The following is a 19,284-nucleotide window of genomic DNA, read 5'->3' on the forward strand; positions in this document are numbered from 1 at the left end:
ATTGTCAATAGAAAATTGCAATAAGCTGCTAGGCTTGTAATGACGGTACTCCATGACATTGTGTCAGCATTGTTGTCCAGCTGCAGTTATTCTAATAATAGCTATAGCTGGAATGCAGACAGACATACGACATACACACAAACATACTTTGAGAAATATATATATAGATTTAGGAAATATGAATCTTTTTGCCTTATACTCAAGGGCTTTAGTTTTTGTGGAGCAGTAAAGAGAACACAAAAGTTTTCTTTAAAACAGGAGGTGCAAACAACTAAGTAAAGTACATGAAAAAACTTGAACATTTGTCAAATAGATATTGAAAAATATTAGCTTCCCAGGTTTTCTGGTTGTTTGATCTAATGTAGCTTACAAAAGAAAAGCTTTATCTCAACTAGTACGCTGGCACAGTGAGATGTTTTCATAAGTAATAAGTAGGTGCCCAATTATTCTTAGATGTAGAAAGGTGGTTGAGTGGCACAGATAGTAGCAATCTTAGCTGAGAACCTGATTTATTAGGTTCAATTACTGTGTGGGGCAATAACTTGGCCTAAACTCTTATACTCTTAAACTCTTGGCCTAAACGCATGGCTTCAGACGCCGAATAAACTAACCATTACCAATCATTATATAACATTGTAGGGTCAATCAGTCAAGCTAAAGCTGTACATAATGTTTAAACCCATCAAGGTCATGGAGGAACTTTATCTAATGCCAAAATTACTTGGGTTCTTACTATACAATAACGATGTCTATGCTACACCATAAACTGATGGAAAATAACTCTCCACTACAAATACGTACCTGGGAGAGTGTTTTTGAAGGTGTTTGCTGATAGATGTCCAGCTCATAGTCAGTCCTGTACCCCTGATCATCAAACTTCACTTTCCCAGTACGACCAGTAAACCTGGTCTAAGATATGAAATACTCAAACGTATATAAGGTGTATAACTTCATAACTGTATAGATGTAATGTAATACAACGCAAAGAACATTTTATAAAATTTAGTGATGGTATGAAAGACTAATAACTCTGGTGAAATTGGGTTCCTGTGAGCTTTGAGTTTAAATGCTAATATATACAACAGGAAATAATTCAATTTCAAATGCTTCTTTACAAGAAAACTATCAATTTAATATTTAAGAAATAAAATGGTGTTTAAGATAACACAGAAGGATCTTTTTTAAAAAGTTAACAAGTAGTGAAAATAAACAAGCAGAAGTAGTTTTTCTGCCAGCTAAACTTCTGACTATTGAATACAATGTTAAAGTGTTTTTTAAAGTTGTCAAGTTAAATTTACTTAACATTGTAAAGTTTGCTTGAACAAAGCATAACGCATAACTAAATGATGAACAACAATATAATAATAGATGAATTATTACTACCTGATTTGGTTAAAAAACTTTAAGAATAATAAATAATTTTTTCACAAAATTAGTAGGCAAGTTCAAAATCTATAAAAAAAGTCAAAAGAAACTTACTGCAATTCACGCATAATTTTGGTTTTCTTTGGTTAATAATATAAATTAACTATATATACCTACAGTTGTTTAACTATATACAGTAGGTTAACTATATACAGAAAGTTAACTATATACAGTAGGTTAACAATATACAGAAGGTTAACTATATACAGCAGGTTAACTATATACAATAGGTTAATTATATACAATAGGTTAACTATATACAGTAGTTTAATTATATGCAATAGGTTAATTATTTACAGTAGGCTAACTATATACAACAGTTTAATTATATACAGTAGTTTAACTATAACCAGTAGTTTAACTATGTACAGTAGGTTAACTATATACAGTAGGTTGATTATATACAGTAGGTTAACTATATACAGTAGTTTAACTATATACAGTAGGTTAACTATATACAGTAGTTTAACTATATACAGTAGGTTAACTATATACAGTATGTTAATTATATACAGTAGGTTAATTATATACAGTAAGTTAATTATATACAGAAGGTGAGTATATACAGTAGGTTAATTATATACAGTAGATTAACTACATAAAGTAGGTTAACTACATACAGTAGGTTAGCTATATTTGATTCCTTAAATTTGTTAATGATTTTGCCTGATTAGATTATAAAATAATACAGTACACTTTCAGCCAGATTGCCAAGGCATCTGGTACAAAATATTTTTGATGAGTTTTTGGCTAATTGATAAAGCAGCAAATTTATTTGTTTATCTTTTGATGAAAACTGGTTCAAGTTGTTAATAACTGCTTTTTAAAGAATTTTCTTTTTGCCAACATTAATATAACTTACAAAAATATTCAAAAAACTGAAAATTTAAAATCCTAAATGTAAAAATTATGTTATAAAAATATTATGTATATAAAACTTGTTATGATATGTCAGAACCGCAATGTGCTTACTGAGTTCACAGAATAATTTTGTTTGAGTTCTATTGTGTGCTTTTTGTGTTTGCAACATGCTTTCACTCAATAGCTATGGTTAAACAAGGTTGCAGCGTGATCTCATTTTAAAAGTACAGAGAGTTAGCCGTGTTCACAATGTGATATCTTGTAAGAAGCTCAATGTATTTACCAAGCTCACATGTATATCACGATCTACTGTAGGAGGAAAACAGCCTTTACCACAATTTTTACCTAAACCTTTCTTTTACAAAGAGCTAGCACAAATGTGAGATTGTGCAGTAAAATGACAGCTTTATTATTTCATTTTGGTAAAATCAAAGCACTATCAATGACACCAACTGGCCAACTGATCCGCAGGTGTAAAAATGGCAGCGGGGAGTTCCCATGCGACTAGATACTCTTTCCAGTATGGCAGTGCTTGAAAAGATATTAAACATATGACTAATAGCGCCAGCTGATGGCATTAATAGCAAAAAGAGAGGTTTTGATTGGTTGATAAAATACAAATAATGTTATATATAAACCCATTCCTGATTATATATGCAGTGTGCAGTGTGCGTATGCAGTGTGGTTGTACAATTGTTTCTGAATCAGAGATTATTAAACCAAAACATCATATGTACTCTCTGAGCAGAATTCAGATGAGCTTTATCTCTATCATCTCTAACACCGCATACCCTATGAATACGTAAATTACAACAATGCTTTATTCTGTTTTGCAGTACCTTTTTTAGTGAGTCCATCAGGTTGCTTCCAATTCCAAGAGGATTATCACGGGTGTAGCATGAAATGCCGATGATATCCCCGTTGTACATGACTCCTGTTCTATAGTAGCCCTTGAATAGCTCTCTCTTTTCCGGTATATTCTTGAGAGCTCGAGTTACCAATTCTAGACTATCTAGAGCAAGCTCCTTATATACCTGCAAAGTTATACATTTTTATACAAATGTTTATTTATAAAATTTTTTATTAATTTGTGGTTTGGGATTTATTTTCATCAACAAAAATTATTTAAGCAAAAAAAAAAGCTGGAAGAGTGATGAAGCCCTTAATGATCTTTTTGTGTTTATGATATGAGAAATGTGAATAGTTAGATGCAAAAAGATCCTAGCTAACTGGTTGGCTAACATTTCCCAAAACTTTGAATAACTAAATGCAAAACCTCAATACTACACTAAGAGTGACGAGTGATTCATTTTATCCTTTTATCACATCAGCAGGCGCATACGATAATTTAATCTTCTATATATATACTTTTCAAACTTTGTCTGTGTTTCTGTCTCTGTGTTTGTCCAGCTATAGCTATCATAATCTTGGAATAAAGAATCCGTATCGCAGAAGATTTGATCTCGGACCCTCCCATTCACCAGTCCAATTCCTCACCAATTAAGCCACACGAGCTTGATAGATTCATCACGCGATATACGTCGTTATGCGGGTGCGAATACGTTACCGCTCTCCGTTACGACTCAATGTCATGGAGGGCGGGAGCATAGTTTTATGCGTGTTCAATCGTGAGAGCAAGTAGCTGGCTCTTATTAGTAAGTTTACTCAAATTATCCATTGGCAATGTGCCAGGCTAATAGCAAGGGGTAAGCGACTACATTACCTCTCATTGTTTATAAGCTGATTTTAATACCCGCGCAATGCCGGACATTCTTCTAGTATACCTATAAAATCTCAGCATTTGTCCTTTTGTCTCTTTGTTAAACCCTGTGTCTAGTTAAAGCAATTAAAACCCTCAAGGAAGTAGATTTGATCTTGGGACCTCCAGATCTAGAGGCGGCGAACTTAGCTATTAAGCTACAAGTACATGAAATACAATGGATTCATTGGAAAAATAGTCCTTGCATTATTTAGTTAAGATGCTTTTGCTTAAAGTGCTGTTTTAAGGTTGATAACTAGCGCTGTTTACTGTTACGCATAACGATTGTTGCATAATGATTGTAACGCTTCAATAAAGATGTAGCTTTTCAGGTAAATTAATCAAATTCATGAGGCAATTATCTTATTACCCGTTATATGTTATACAGTTAACAGTTATATGCTACTAGGCATTAGGCTGCATTAGACATGCCACATAGCGTTAGGCTAGTATATATACAAATCTCAAAGTTTGTGTGCTGTGTGTATGTCTAGCTAAAGCGACGAAAATCTAGCAGCAAAAAATCCGCTTCGCACTGGATTAGAGCTTTGAACTGTCAGCTCACAAGGCAACAATCTAACCTATTTAGCTACACGAACTAAATGGGTTCGTGTAGCTTGGATTAATGGATTAATCCAAACAATGGATTAATTGGGCAGATAGTCATAACATTGGTTAAAATATACATAATGATGCTGCGTCACTAGAGCTTGCTCTCACGGCTCTTATTAGTAAGTTTAGGAGTATACATGCTTACTGAAATTAGACAATGACTACTACTTTATCTGCCACTGTTTATAAGCTGTTTTTTATTACCCATGTAATGCCAGGTATTTCTCTAGTTTTACTGAAAATTATAAATAAGTCTTTTGCAGAAGTTCTTCATGACACCATGTAACGCGCAGTTTGACGCTGAATTTTTAGAGAGTAGCTGATAAGGAAGGTGCAATAACCATCTGCAAGGAACATAGTCTCATAACAAGTCCATCTGGTGAGCTCTTTTTATGATTGATACAGTGAATCTCCTACTTATAACGTTTATAAAGCAACCTCGATAACTTACATCACTGCTGTTCAGCCCGAAAAGCTTGAAGCCGGTAACAGTTGCCCCTCCAACGTGCAGGCGTTGCAAGTTCAGATTTGTTATGGCAAGTGTGGCTGGAACTATGTGGTAGTTTTCTCTTATCATCCCTAGGTCAGCCAGCTAGAGAGTATAGTTAACAATTAAATTTAATTATTTCCAGCTATTGTTTCCTATTGACAATGAGTATAATAAAACTTTATTTTATTCCATGACTAGCTGAATGTGCAGCATTGCAAAGTGAAGAACAAAAAGTTTTTGCATAGAAAATTAATTTTTAATCAACGTATTCAACATTAATTTACCATTCTAACTTTTAAATAAAGGTGTCTGTTTATTTTTTGTGTGTGCTATAATTTTAGCACATAGCATTTATCCCATTTATAGCATTATGGAAAAGTCCGCGCAAATAATTTTCTTTTTGCACACTGGCAGTCCTATATGCCATTAAAAGTTGACAGGTGTAATAAGTATGTCCACCATTATTTCAGAGTATGACAAGTTACTATAGTTAAAATTAGTCAATAAAATATTAATTTTATACTTTTAAGAATAATTGATTCCATCATTACTCAAAAAATGACATATGCATGCACTGAAATGCCCTTTTTGCATATATATTTCGTTTCACTTCAAACGTGCACTTTGGGTGCTTTAGTTCGGTGGCCAATTGATTTGGTTTGATCTTAATTTTATTTTCCCGGCCGATGGAGACAAACACAAATTAGGACATGTGAAAAAATAAATAAAATATTGTTTTGGAAAGTCAATATTGTTTAAAAATAAACTATTCTAGATCTAAGACAGGCAAAATGCTGTTTGGTGTACTTAATGGTTTTAGTTTGTGGGGTGTAGCTATGAAGTGGGTGGTTGGGTATATGGGATAGTAAGTTAGAGTATTTTAGACAGCATAGCTTCAATCCTTATTCCACCTCTATACAGTTTGTGTCTTAAAATAACTGGTACACAGGCTGTATTTTTGAATTTAGAAACAAAAATCTAAAACACTGAGCCTATCAGATTGGCAACTTGTTCTTGCCATGTATGAGTAAAAATGCATAATGAACACATATCTTTGTCTTATTACATACATAGCTTAATTTGCTCAGATTTCATATTCTCAAATAGCGGCTAACAGAAGGTAAGGAAAGCAAGCTAAAGCTGCTTAGTTGTATGATGGTGATTTGTGAGCTTGAGGTCATTGAGGTACACTGCGGCCTGAGGTAACAGGAGCTGCGGGTTCTCACAGCAGTTATGATAAGTGGACAAAGCCCGGGATTACCTAGTATAATCCGCAGTATAAAAGTGAGTATAGAAGAGAAGACACGGTCCCTTTTTACCATGATACGTGTGTGTACCTCTCTTCATACAGCATGCTTTACCTGATCTAAGACCGTTTGAGTCAAATCGTCTGAAGGAAGATCAAGAATGATGACCATCTCTGTTTTGTTTGCCATACATCTGACATACTTCCTATCGAGGTACCGGAGGACGTCATACGAGTCAGCCAATGAAGGATTCAAGTACCTCAAATCAATCTCTATTGGCTGCTGGTTAGGCTGTCGTATTTCTGCAAGCTGTTCAAACCTGGCCAAACCTGCAATTTATTTATTATTACAATTACCTTAAAAAGCTAAGAAGAAAATTCTAATTCTCATTATTAAATACTTACTGCATAAATCTTTTAACTCCACATTACTTTATATGTAAAAACAATTTATCTAGAGATATCATGTCCTGTGAGAACGTTCTCCCCACTCCATATAACAATGAATTTTCTTTGCAGGTTTTAACAGTGGTTTTCTATTGCCTTCTGTTGGGTGTGTTTATTGAGACACTATCTCTTGCTAGCTGGCCGTTGGCTTGCAGAGGAGCTTCTTCGCCTTTTGTCAGGTTTTATGTTCTACAGGGTTGCTAGCTACCCTTCTCATCCATGCTGGAGCGCTGATGGGAAGGCCTGGTTTAGTCGCTAATGACCTGGCTAGATTTGGCACAGGAACAATTGTGCTTGGATGTCCTTATTAACACTACCAATGGTCCCCATGTCCCCAACCTATCGATTGTATTCCAGTGCACTAACGACTGAACCACGGTTATTTCAGCTGTCAATACACTACATGTTTTTAAAACTATGGTCATAAGTTGATTTTTGTAATAAACTATGAATGATGTTAATTACCGTAAAACCTCTATTTGCACACCACCTTTATTTGAAGGCCCACCTTTATTTGACCACCACTATAGGTGAAGGGTTGAAAAGTAGAGTGCCATGGCGTTCAAATAGAGGCTTTACAGTATATAAAATTTTATACAAACAAGTATAAGTGGGAGATTGCTACTTAGAGTGTTGTTTTCTTTGTAATATTGACAAAAACTTTGGTGGTCACCATATTGATCAGTTAAATCAAATTTTAAGAAGTTAACACAATTTTAAACTAGTTTACTGCAGCTCTATATATATATGTGTTCTCTGATGCTTAACTCTAAAATCATATTAAATGGTAAGAAGAGGTTGAGCCAAAACCTTTGTTCCTTTAATATATGCGTGTTGCCTTACTGATCACAATTCAAATTTATCAATTTTAATATATTCACATAATATTGTTTTTATACTGCACTTACACGCAATTGAGTACTCATTCAGGCTCATTTATTTACATAAATGAAGTCTCTTTATTCAGATAATGTGAGTATTAATCAGGCTCATTCATTAACATAAATAAGATATCGTTTATTCAGATGATGTGACTATTAGTTAGGCTTATTTATTCACATAAATTATATTGCCTTATTATGATAAGCTGGGTATTACTTCAGTCTCAGTTATTCAAATAAATAAGGTCTCCGTTATTCAGATAACATGAGTATTAGTTACAGCAGTAGATGCATCTTAATTATGTAGACAACCAGCGTGAAGCACTCTCTAATAGGCAGATAATGACCACCCTTAGCCTCTCAGCCTTTTCAGCCTATTTACATTAGCCCTCTGGCTGCCGGAAGGGCTGGATGGCCGCTCAGGCAGTGCTGTTCAATGGGACAGAGGCTGGCTTCAAAATGAACTCTAAAATTAATCATGTTATTACAACTCCAAAGCAGATAATGCTTTGCATAAAAACACAACTTCCTGCAAGCAACACATTCTGTTTGTGATAGTCAATTTAAATAATAATTTAGAATGTGATAACTTTAATTAAATGTAGTTTTAAATGATTTGAAAGTCTAATTTAAGATTTGCTCATAATTTTTATTGCAGTCTGTGAAGTGTTCAGTGAAGGAGTGTTTATGACGATAGCCTCAGAGAAGTCAAGCTTCTCCAAATTTAGACAATTCAGAAATTTAGTAATGATTTCTATCTGATACATTTCTGGATTAGGTTTATCAACAGTCGTAAGACTGATTATTGTTATGATATTATACGCCGTTACATATTATACTTTTACCTGCTTCATCGCTGTACAGGTAAAATACATGTTGCCAGTTGTAGTATACCTCAAGTGCTGCCAATGCAGCGGCATAAGAAGGAGTCATTCTTAATTTATAATTCCATTCATCAGCTTGCAGATCCTACAAGCATGAATCAGAGGCTATAAGTTTGTCTTTATGTACTGAAGCTAGTTGAGCTCTAGAACCAAACATGCATTTTTGAAATCTAATAAAACAGAGGCAGTGGCTCAAATAGATAAAAGAGCACACAATTACCTCAAAATGGTTCACGATGATGCAGGCCTTGGCATACATAGTTAAACTACAACTTTCATACCGGCAAAGTTTAAGTTGTACCTTGTTATTTAGTTTTTTTACACTTGCTGCTACGCAAAGGGCTAGTTTGGCATCAGTAAAACCTTTGGAGTTATCAGCTCATATTTAGTTTCATTGCAATGTATGCATTGACAGTAACACATTCATTCAATAAGCAACCTTATGTAAGTTATGGCCGGGAAACTGATACTGTAGCAATAAGTGCCTGTTCCTTCGTTGTACCTTTTAAATGGTTTTACTTTGATTTTAACACTACACGTACATGTATTTAGAGTCTGTAGGTGTGTATGCATAGGAATTCAAACACGCCTTCTATCTGCTGTAGCTCCCTATGCATGCACTCAATGCCTTTACTCCATGTATACAATCTATGCATAGAGTGTATACATAAAGTGTATATATACACCCTATGTATACACTCTATGCATAGAGGGTATACAAATAGTGCATGCATAGGGTATACTATGATGGGCAGAGACCAACTCACACCAAGACAGACCAAATGACTTGGTCTAGCTCTGACCGACTCAGCTTGGCACAGACTTACAGAGTGAGAGGCGGAGCTTGTCGCCTATGAAGGGCCCAGTTGGGGTTCTGGAAACTCGGAGTCAATTTGCACTTTTTTTGTAGATGCTAGTCTTGTACAACTTTTAAATTGACCTAAATGCATTATTCTGAACTTGACACATACGGCGTTGTTTCTCTCTAAGTTTAGGTGTGGAGCTAGTACAGGTGGCACGATAAACTCCTGTACAATACATAGTATACCCTATGCATCAGGAATCTGAACTCACCCTTTACCCACCTGTGGGGTATTGTATGCATACACTCTACGCATAGGCTGTATGCATAGACTACATGCATACAGAGTACACAGTCTAGTTATACCATCATACTGTTAGAAATGTCAGGGCAGTTTTTGTGATGACAGGGGTACACGGCAGCATTTAAACATCAAGTTACTAGAGAATCATTAAGAGGGAATGCATAGGCATTTACGATACATCTTTGACAAACTTTAGCTTAAGTCCTAATCTATATGAGATGTGTAGGCTAAGATGACCAATAAATTGACGACGGACGAGTTTAGTAAATGCTAGAAACGTTATTATTGGATTCATTGTGGGCCTTCCCCTACTCGATCAATTATTTTGCTGTCATTAATAGCAAAGTTTTATTATTGGCGAATTTGAAGTTGGCCAATTACTCAGTCAGGTTACATAATGATAGCCAATCAAAAGATACAGCACACAACCATTTTAATTTCACTTTATTACAAATAATGATCAGTTTCACTTTAAAGTACATTCACTGATATTACTTTTCCTACTTTGTTTATGGCCACTTGATCTCTACAGTTACAAACAATTAACCAAAGTTTTACTCTTTGAATGTCAGTAAACAATTTTTGCAAAAAATCTTAAACCAAAATACATTTTATTAAGAGTAAGAATATGTAAATATACTAAACATTACAAAGAGTTGCAGAAGTTTCATAATGGATATATTAATTAGGCCAGAAATATTACTCAAGTAATATTGGGTATTTTTATTGAGTAATTTACATGTTTAAATATACATACAAGTGTGAATCACAAATTCATTAAAATGCATTTTTATTGCAATGATTAAAACATTTTTGTCTTTTTTATAAACTAAAAATGGTTGCCAGTATAATTAGCTACAATTCATAGCTTTGATATGAGTAGCTTGAAAAACATGAACTGACTATAACTTACAAAATTACACAAATATTTATTACATTATTATTTACATTTTCTATTAAAATTTGAGATCTGAGAAATTCCTAACAATAGCTAACATCACTTTACCGCAAAGACACTGTGTTGTTGGATAACATTTTTACAAAACTAGATACCTGCAACCTCTGAAATAAATGAAAATTACTGTTGCGAGCTTTGAGCTTTTACATCCAATAAGGAAGAAGTAGAAAATAACAGTTGTATTATTGGTAGAAATTATTGGTTTTAGCATGAGCTAGTTAATGCAGAGTTTGGTTAAAGTCTGATAACAGATTATTATTTAGTGTACACAGCTCTACTCTATTGAATCCAACTGATTCATTTTTTAGGAAACAATTAAACACCTTAGCAAAACTTATTAATGGCATTTTAAGAGAATATAAGTGGTAACCATGTCTTGATTGAGCATCTTAATTTTTCTTTAAAAAACCAAGTATTATTTTCTTAGATTTTTATTTTTATTTCTTTAATTAAATTAGGAGGAAACAAAAATTGGCTCATTCTAAATAATTTATCTGTTTTCTGACACTTTTGGTATTAAAAAATGCCCAATGGACATTATATTTTCTGCGTCTATTGCAAACTTTAAGCAACAAAAAATAGTTCAATAAATGAGTGGTGAGAGCTCCGCCTCATCAGCTAGCAATGCTGTCGCTGACAGCTAGTAATTACCTGACCAGAGAAGGTTATGTAAGGCATGTGAAGAGCTTCCATAATTGGCATGATGCTGTACTCAGTGCTTGACTTCTCCGAAGCTATCGTCATAAACACTCCTTCGCTGAACACTTCACAGACTGCAATAAGAATTATGAACAAACCTTAAATTAGACTTTTAAATTATTAAAAGTTTTAAAGTTTTAAAACTACATTTAATTAAATTTAACCACATTATAAATTATTATTTAAATTAACTATTACCAACAGAATGTAATGCTTGCAGGAAGTTATGTTTATTATGCAAAGCATCATCTGTTTTGGAGTTGCAATAACATGGTTAATGGAATTATATAAATTGTATTTGGGTTTTCTATGAAATAAGGATTCTTTCATACAAATAATTGTTTGCAGCATTGAGTACTGTTATAGGACACTTCCTTATGAAAGATTTATCAAATTAAAATTGAAGAAAAAAATTATCTTAAGACATCGCTTTATATTGTTCACTCAGAGTTTAGTGCAACTGACAGTATTACATAATTCTCATTTTGAGAAAAATGATTAATTTTACAGTATGTAACTAAAATTTATTTGAACTCTGTTTGACCTGATATGATGTTACTATGATTCCTAATCTGAAAAGCCTTTCTTGGGCTTTTAAATTTTTGACAAACATTTTTTAATAGTCCGTGTAACAACTTTTTGTCATTTATGATACAATGTACACCTTTGTTGTCACCAACTCACATTCATAATGTTGGAGTTATCTTCTACTTGCTTGTTTAAAACTGGATGTTTGAGATAGTTACTACGTTGTGGGATAAAAGAGGCCTCCAGAGCATTTACTATTTACCAAATATGACTCTGCTTAGTAGAACCTTACCAAAAAATCTACTGTGCCATGACTTACAGCGTAGTAACTGTCTCAAACATTTACTTTTAAAACTAGCAGGCAGAACATAACTTTAAGACTATAGATGTATGTTATAGGACAGGAGATGGGCTAACCTATAGACATCCCTATTGATGAAGTGTATTCAAATGAAGGCTATATATATTTGAATGTTTTGATTACTCTGCAACATTCAAATATAAAGAGCTTCTCCTTGATGAAACTTTTAGCAACTCTGAACCAAGCGTTTTTTATTTACCACTAAATAACTTTATACTGCATAATATTTTACAATTGTCATGTATTATGCATAAAAAAGAGATGTTTTAATATTGTGATGTGAGAAATTAATTTGAATATGTATATTATTGTTACAAGTTGACAGATCTCAGCCGTTGTGTGTATGTATGTACATTATTAACAACATGTTAAGGCATGTTATTTTATATTATTATACAAAAATTAAGAACCTACATTAAGTGTAAAACAAGACAGCAATCTATGACAAATTATTTTCTGTAATTTGAAGCAGCATAAAAAATCAAATGTGTGATAGCATGATGACAATATTTTGTCTGTGAATGTATCACATAGTGTACATAAGACAGTGTTCAATGCTACATATAGGAAAAGTAAATCTAAGTGACCAGCATAACACATAATGCCATGTGATACAGTACACCTCTATAGAAGTGATTATATACTAGTCGTGTTTGCATGAAATAGTCACTAAATAATGTTCGTTTTACTAATTTTACTGGAATTTAAGAGTAAGCAGGTATGTGACAGGATATCTTCAACAATCAAGAGCAGCCAACTCTTGATGTAATATGCTGCGATGACATGGTATATGCTAACAGGACTAAAAGGTAAAATCTACCTCTATAGGCTAAACACTCACCTTCAGTCTTGAATGAGTAGAAGCTGCTAGCATTTATTTTTCTTGTGTACGGCAGCAGTTCGAAGTCTGTTCCTAGGTCACGTCTAATGATGCCTATCGTCACATTCATTAGCTCCGCTAGGTCGCTAGACACATCCAAAAAGATTCCTAAAAAGAAGGCCATCAAACACAGAAAATTTACTGTGTATATCATTACGTATACACAAGCGCGCCGCATACAACATCATACATGCCAGAAGACTGATAACTTGACATGTTACAAAATTATCTGTTCTGATCCCATAAATTGCTTAGTGCTGGTATAAACCAATAACTAAGGCTTACCTATAGGTACCTGACTGGTGCGGAGTAGAGAAGTAGCTGGTACTAGAAGCAGAAGAAAGATCCATGCTACTAAATGCCGTCTGCTCTGTAATGAAATTCTAAAATTCAGACTAAATTTCTACAGTTTTGAATTACATGTACCTTTCACTCTTTATGCCGTGAATATAAATCACACTTGTGATGCTCAATGTGAGTCACATGTAAAATATATGACAAATATTCTTGTTATATTTGATAATATTTTCCTTTCACTCATGCAAAATGTTATGATTGGTGATGTTTCTTGTAAATATTTTGCAGATAATAGGCAATCCTTTCAATAAATAGGGCTTTTTAAGTTCCATATACTGTCAGTAAATACAGTTACTGACAGCAAATTGGTTAAATTTACATGTCCATGAATGTTCATGCATATGAATATATATGCATATAAATGTACATGTATATTCATATACAGTGGTGTGCATAAACTTGGAATCACATTGTTTTGTTCACTCTATATCGAATGGATCTTCCATTTGCTTTCTATTTTCCCGCCAGTTATGATGCCATGCCAGATATTATATATCAATCTGATCAGCAGAAGATGTGCTTTCAAACAATGCATTGATTGATTTAACACAAACATTTCTGAGTGATCTATATTAATCCTATTAAACAGATTAGCAATTTTATCTGGTCTTGTACGTAATCTGGTTATAACAGGTTAGCACAAATCTTCCCAGCTGAGAAAGTGTACTGCTTGTCAAATTTCAAAGAAAGTGAAATATCCTAAATCCCATCATGATGGCATTTCAGTTATGCAATTTTCTGACTGTTGCATATTTAAAGCAGGACACTTGAAGTCTTATTCATTCTCAGTTTAACTTTGAACTCAGTTTGACTTTGAACTTTACCATGCCTAAAGTGTTATCTATAGAGAGAAGAGCCATCATTCTGCACCTTCACAAACAGCAAAAGACTCAAAGACAGATAGCTGCGGAAGTTGGTTGTTCTCAGAAGGCAGTCTACACAGCAATCAAAACTTGGACCTCCAATGGCAGTCTTAAACCCACCTACTCTGCTGGACGACCCAAGAAGACAACTATCCGTGAAGATCGGTACCTGGTACGAAGATCCCTCGCTGGCAGACATCTGAACAGTACTCAACTTTGTAAGGAGATCAAGGACAACAGAGATATTGAGATTCACCTCAGTACAGTGCGAAGAAGACTGCTTGCAAATGGTTTGAAAGGCTGCAAGGCAAGGCACAAGCCCTTAGTTTCTGAGAAACAGCGAAAGCGTCGTCTAGAGTGGGCTAAAGATAAACGGTTCTGTACAACAGCCCAATGGCAAAGGGTCTTGTTCAGTGATGAGTCAACATTTACCATCCAAAACCACTCTGGAAATTGTTATGTGAGGAGACGACCTGGAGAGGAGTACAGCCCAGCTTGTACGCTACCAACCATCAAGCACCCTACTGGAGTCATGGTATGGGGTTGCGTGACAGCTTTTGGTGTGGGAAGACTCTCCATTTGTGAAGGCATGATGAATGGAGACAAATACATCAAGACCATGGAAGATGTCATGCTTCCAAGTGCTCGGAGCCTGTTCACCAGCAACGACCAACCCTGGTACTACCAGGATGACAATGCACCCTGCCACCGTGCCAAGAGAGTCAAGGGGTGGATGACCAGAAGTAATGTGAGGGTAATAGACTGGCCAGCACAAAGCCCTGACCTGAATCCCATTGAAAATCTTTGGCAGCGTATTGGTGTGATAGTCAGCAAAGATAAACCAAAGACAAAACGGGAGCTCATAGAGAAGATTATTCATGCTTGGCATCACATCATCACTCCTGAAGAGCTCAGAAAGTTGGTAAACAACATGCCTCGACGGTGTCAGATGGTGATCAAGAACAAGGGCTGCCAATAAAATACTAATGCTCAGCTCAAGACACCTTACCAGTCCTGAAAACCAACAATAACCCAACGGCCCTTTTCAGGGCCACCAATTTGTATAAAAGAGTTTGTTTGTATCCTATTTTATCAATTTCACTAACAACATTCATAGCCTGCAATAAGTCTGCCTTTCGGTAGATCCACCCCCAGCGATAAAAATCTGAGAATATTTTCAAATATTTGGCATCTTGTTCTTCAGAATTTTCCCTTTCAAATGATATATATATTGATGGAGTTGAGGCACTCAACTCCAAAGAATTTCTTAGACAACAGCATATAAACATACATATTTGAAGATTTAACTGGTGATTCCAAGTTTATGCACACCACTGTACATGCATATACATTTATATGGAGGCATCAATGTACATGCATATGCATATACATAACTTACATAATTTTATTGTAGGTTTATGAAAAATTATTGGTATTTTTAATCATTTGCGATTGTTTTAGATGTTTGAGATGATCTGACTGTCAGGATGTTTTATGATTAAAGTCAAAATGCTCAGAAGAAGAATACATGTGAATCGAAATAGCTAGTTGTTATTGTTGCTGTAGTTGATATCGGCTGTTGGCTTCAAGTTGAAGTCTTATGCGTCTTTATTCTTTTGGTCTCTTTGCATTTATAGACGTCATTTTCACACTTTCGCTTTATCTGAGCGTTTCAATCACGATCAAACTTTATTGATTATAATCTCAAAACATCTTAGCAATCGGATCACTTCAAACATAAAGAGCAATTGCAAATGATATAAAAATGGCAATACTTTCTGAACAAATCCACACAAAAATTTTGTGTAAGGTCATTTTTAAAGTTATCTCTCTGTGAAATATTGTTGACAGACCTTCTCATCAAGCGATGTTAGCCAGCATCACCATCTCTAATCAATCTAGAACAGGGTTATCAAGCAAACGATGGTAAAGATGAACATAATTGCAAAAACATCTAAAGATAAGAGATATCAGATATTACTGCTGTATGGAAGCATGACACACATATCTCAATGTATGATGCTATCGTCTGCTATCAGCTCTAGAGCTATGGAGACGAGACCAAAAACCGGTCATGTACTCTCACTCATCTTTCATCGATGACCCATTGCTCCGGTTTCCTTTTCTTTTCCTATCACACTACATTGGGAAGTGCTGGTCAGGTCCCCGTAGCGACCATATACCTCAGGCTATTTTATGGCTACCTTTATTTTATTTAACAAAATCAACAATCATTAGTTTGTGGTTAGTTCTAATTAGCCTTCAAATTTGCAAAATTTTTGATGTGAATGAACCCAGATTTCTTTTATCAGCATTTTGAATAATACCAAACCTTTGGGTAGAAAAATAAAAAAATGCTTATATGTTCTCCCTCAAATCTGTACATCTCTTTAATCAATATCAGTATCAGCTGATAATTGAGCCCACCACTAGAGGCTCAAGCTGTCACATTTTGTATGGACCTACTGAGAAGTACATGTAAACACCTGTTTATATAGGTCCACATCCTCAATCTGTACATACCTTAAATTCATAACCGCATAAACTGATGAACGACCTCACCACTAAAGGCTGAAGCTGTAATGTCCTGTGTGGACCTATACTGACAAGCACCTGCAAACACCTGCATCTCTTTTGTGTGACACTGCGTGATTATAAGGTTGTTAGTGACTATCTATAGTTGAGGATGTTACCTCTACTCTGTATATTTAATAAACTCTAGAGTCAGCCGTTCTTTGTCTCAAGTTAAAGTATTTCTAGTCAATATTGACACAAGCTACTTCATAATTTCATTACTTCTTCAATGATACAACCTCACAACTAATCCTCAGGGTCAAGGACAATATTGAAGTTGTGATCACTGATTGCACAGCTTGTGTTTGATGCTGTCAAAAAAGAAAGCAGAGTCAGCATATAAGCTTACTGTACGTATAGACTGGTAATCTAGTCAATTGGTTTTTACCAGCATCTCTATTGAACACATAAATTTACCATTTCGCTATACAATTTAAATTGTTTAACATGTTATTCCGTACGAGCAATTTCTTGAAGAACGAGTATGATGTCTGCTTATCTTACTGCAAACAGAGGCTGTGCATGTTTTAAGAGCATGATTACACAAACAATGGTTTTATGATCTGGCTGGACATGTCTGAGTCTAGTGGCAAGGGAGCTACAACGACAGGAGACATGCACAGTTATAGAGAGCAATTTGAGGTTTGATGTCATTCCTGTCGTCACCAGTGACTTTTTTAAACTGAACTCCAATCTGTTGTTTGCGGGTCAGGCATTTTAGGCCACTAGGCCACTGTGACGAATTATATCCTAGTCCTGCCCTGCAAGTAGGCAACCCTGTGACCAATTTTATTCTTTCTAAACAGCTGTTACAAAAGTTTCTTGTATAAAAAGCAACTTTCAAGTCTTATTCCCTTTGATTATAATAGAACCTAAAAATTAAGGTCCAGTAAAATGACCGACAACAGTAGTTTTTTACAAATGAGCATATCTCATTATTTTAATGTTTTTTCTACTATCTGGTGTCCTGACTTGTGCGTTTAAAAATACTAGTACGCTAGCTGCCCCATGAACCGTGAGAGATCGTCATGAGTAATAACTATGCACATAGTTATTCCATGTTCCAACAAAGTGATTAAAGGGCACGTTGGTAGCGTTTGGCTGGGCATCTAAGTATCTGGGTTTGATTCCTGTGCATGACAATCTTTTTTCCTAACACTCTTAGGCAAGCTTGGACAGATGGACAGACAGAAATGACTCTTACTATAGTAAAGATTAGCGGAATGTCCGGCATTGCACGGGTATTAAAAATCAGCTTATATACAATGAGAGGTAATGTAGTTGTGCAAGCATATGCAAATGGCAGGCTAATGTGCAAATGGCAGGCAACTCCCTGCCATTTGCCATTATCCTGGCACATTGCCAATGGCTAATGTGAGTAAGCTTACTAATAAGAGCCGTGAGAGCAAGCATAAAATTACATTGCGTCATAACTGAGAGCAGTAGCGTATTTTCACCCACATAGCGACATATATCACCCAATGAATTCATCAATCTCGCGTAGCTTATTTGGTAAGATATTTGCCTGGCAAATGGGACATTCTGAGATAAAATCTTCTGTGCTATGGATTCTTCATTCCAATATTTTAATAGTTATAGCTGGACAAACCAAAGTACACACAGACAGACCAAAGTACACACAGACACACACACACACACGCAGACACACACACACAGACACACACGCAGACACACACACACAGACACACACACACGCACGCACACACGCACGCACGCACGCACACACACACAGACACACACACAGACGCACACGCACGCGCGCGCATGCGCGTACGCACGCGCACGTGCACACTCACACACTCACACACAAACTTTGAGATATATACATGTACATATTATATACTAGTATGCTAGCAGTCCTGTGCGCTATGACAAGTCGTCATGTGTAATAACTACATAAAAAATTATTCTTAGCTGTGCAAAGGTGGTTTTGTGGTGCAGGTGGTAGTGCGCCTGCCTTGCAATCTGAATATCTGAGTTCAATTCCTGTACAGTGCAATGTTTTTCTTAACACTGTAAGTGCAGCTTTGGACATATTATAGTAAACTTTTTGACTCATATGTAAACAGTTTTAAATGAACAGATATAAGTTATATCTGTTCATTTAAAACTGTTTAATTTAAAAATGTTTCATTTAAAACCTTGTTATATCATATAACAAGGTTTAAATGTCTGTTATTGTTTCCTGATCTATGACTAGTCCTAGTTGCTAGTACCAAAATTTAAATGACTCTCACTACAGATTTAAGAGACAATCAAGTGAACTCTCATGGTGGCTATCAAAAAATAGAAGTCTAACTCATGTGTCTATTGAGAAGCAACCATAAAAGTG

The 19,284-nt window shown here is 35.1% G+C and overlaps 1 protein-coding gene across 1 annotated transcript in view; it reads right to left on the reverse strand.

The window, feature by feature from the left end:
- LOC137407025 (glutamate receptor 4-like) overlaps nucleotides 1-13,487 on the reverse strand; it is a 35,159-nt gene extending 21,672 nt beyond the window's left edge. Inside the window, exons 1-8 of the mRNA XM_068093629.1 lie at nucleotides 13,433-13,487; nucleotides 13,099-13,245; nucleotides 11,321-11,442; nucleotides 8,567-8,690; nucleotides 6,509-6,723; nucleotides 5,109-5,249; nucleotides 3,126-3,320; nucleotides 802-909 (exon numbers count right to left, since the gene is read on the reverse strand). Coding sequence (XP_067949730.1) covers nucleotides 802-909; nucleotides 3,126-3,320; nucleotides 5,109-5,249; nucleotides 6,509-6,723; nucleotides 8,567-8,690; nucleotides 11,321-11,442; nucleotides 13,099-13,245; nucleotides 13,433-13,487 — 1,107 coding nt within the window. The remainder of the gene's footprint in view (nucleotides 1-801; nucleotides 910-3,125; nucleotides 3,321-5,108; nucleotides 5,250-6,508; nucleotides 6,724-8,566; nucleotides 8,691-11,320; nucleotides 11,443-13,098; nucleotides 13,246-13,432) is intronic.
- Between the last annotated feature and the right edge of the window lie 5,797 nt (nucleotides 13,488-19,284).

Source organism: Watersipora subatra, chromosome 10, assembly GCF_963576615.1.
Source record: "Watersipora subatra chromosome 10, tzWatSuba1.1, whole genome shotgun sequence".
NCBI lineage: Eukaryota > Metazoa > Bryozoa > Gymnolaemata > Cheilostomatida > Watersiporidae > Watersipora > Watersipora subatra.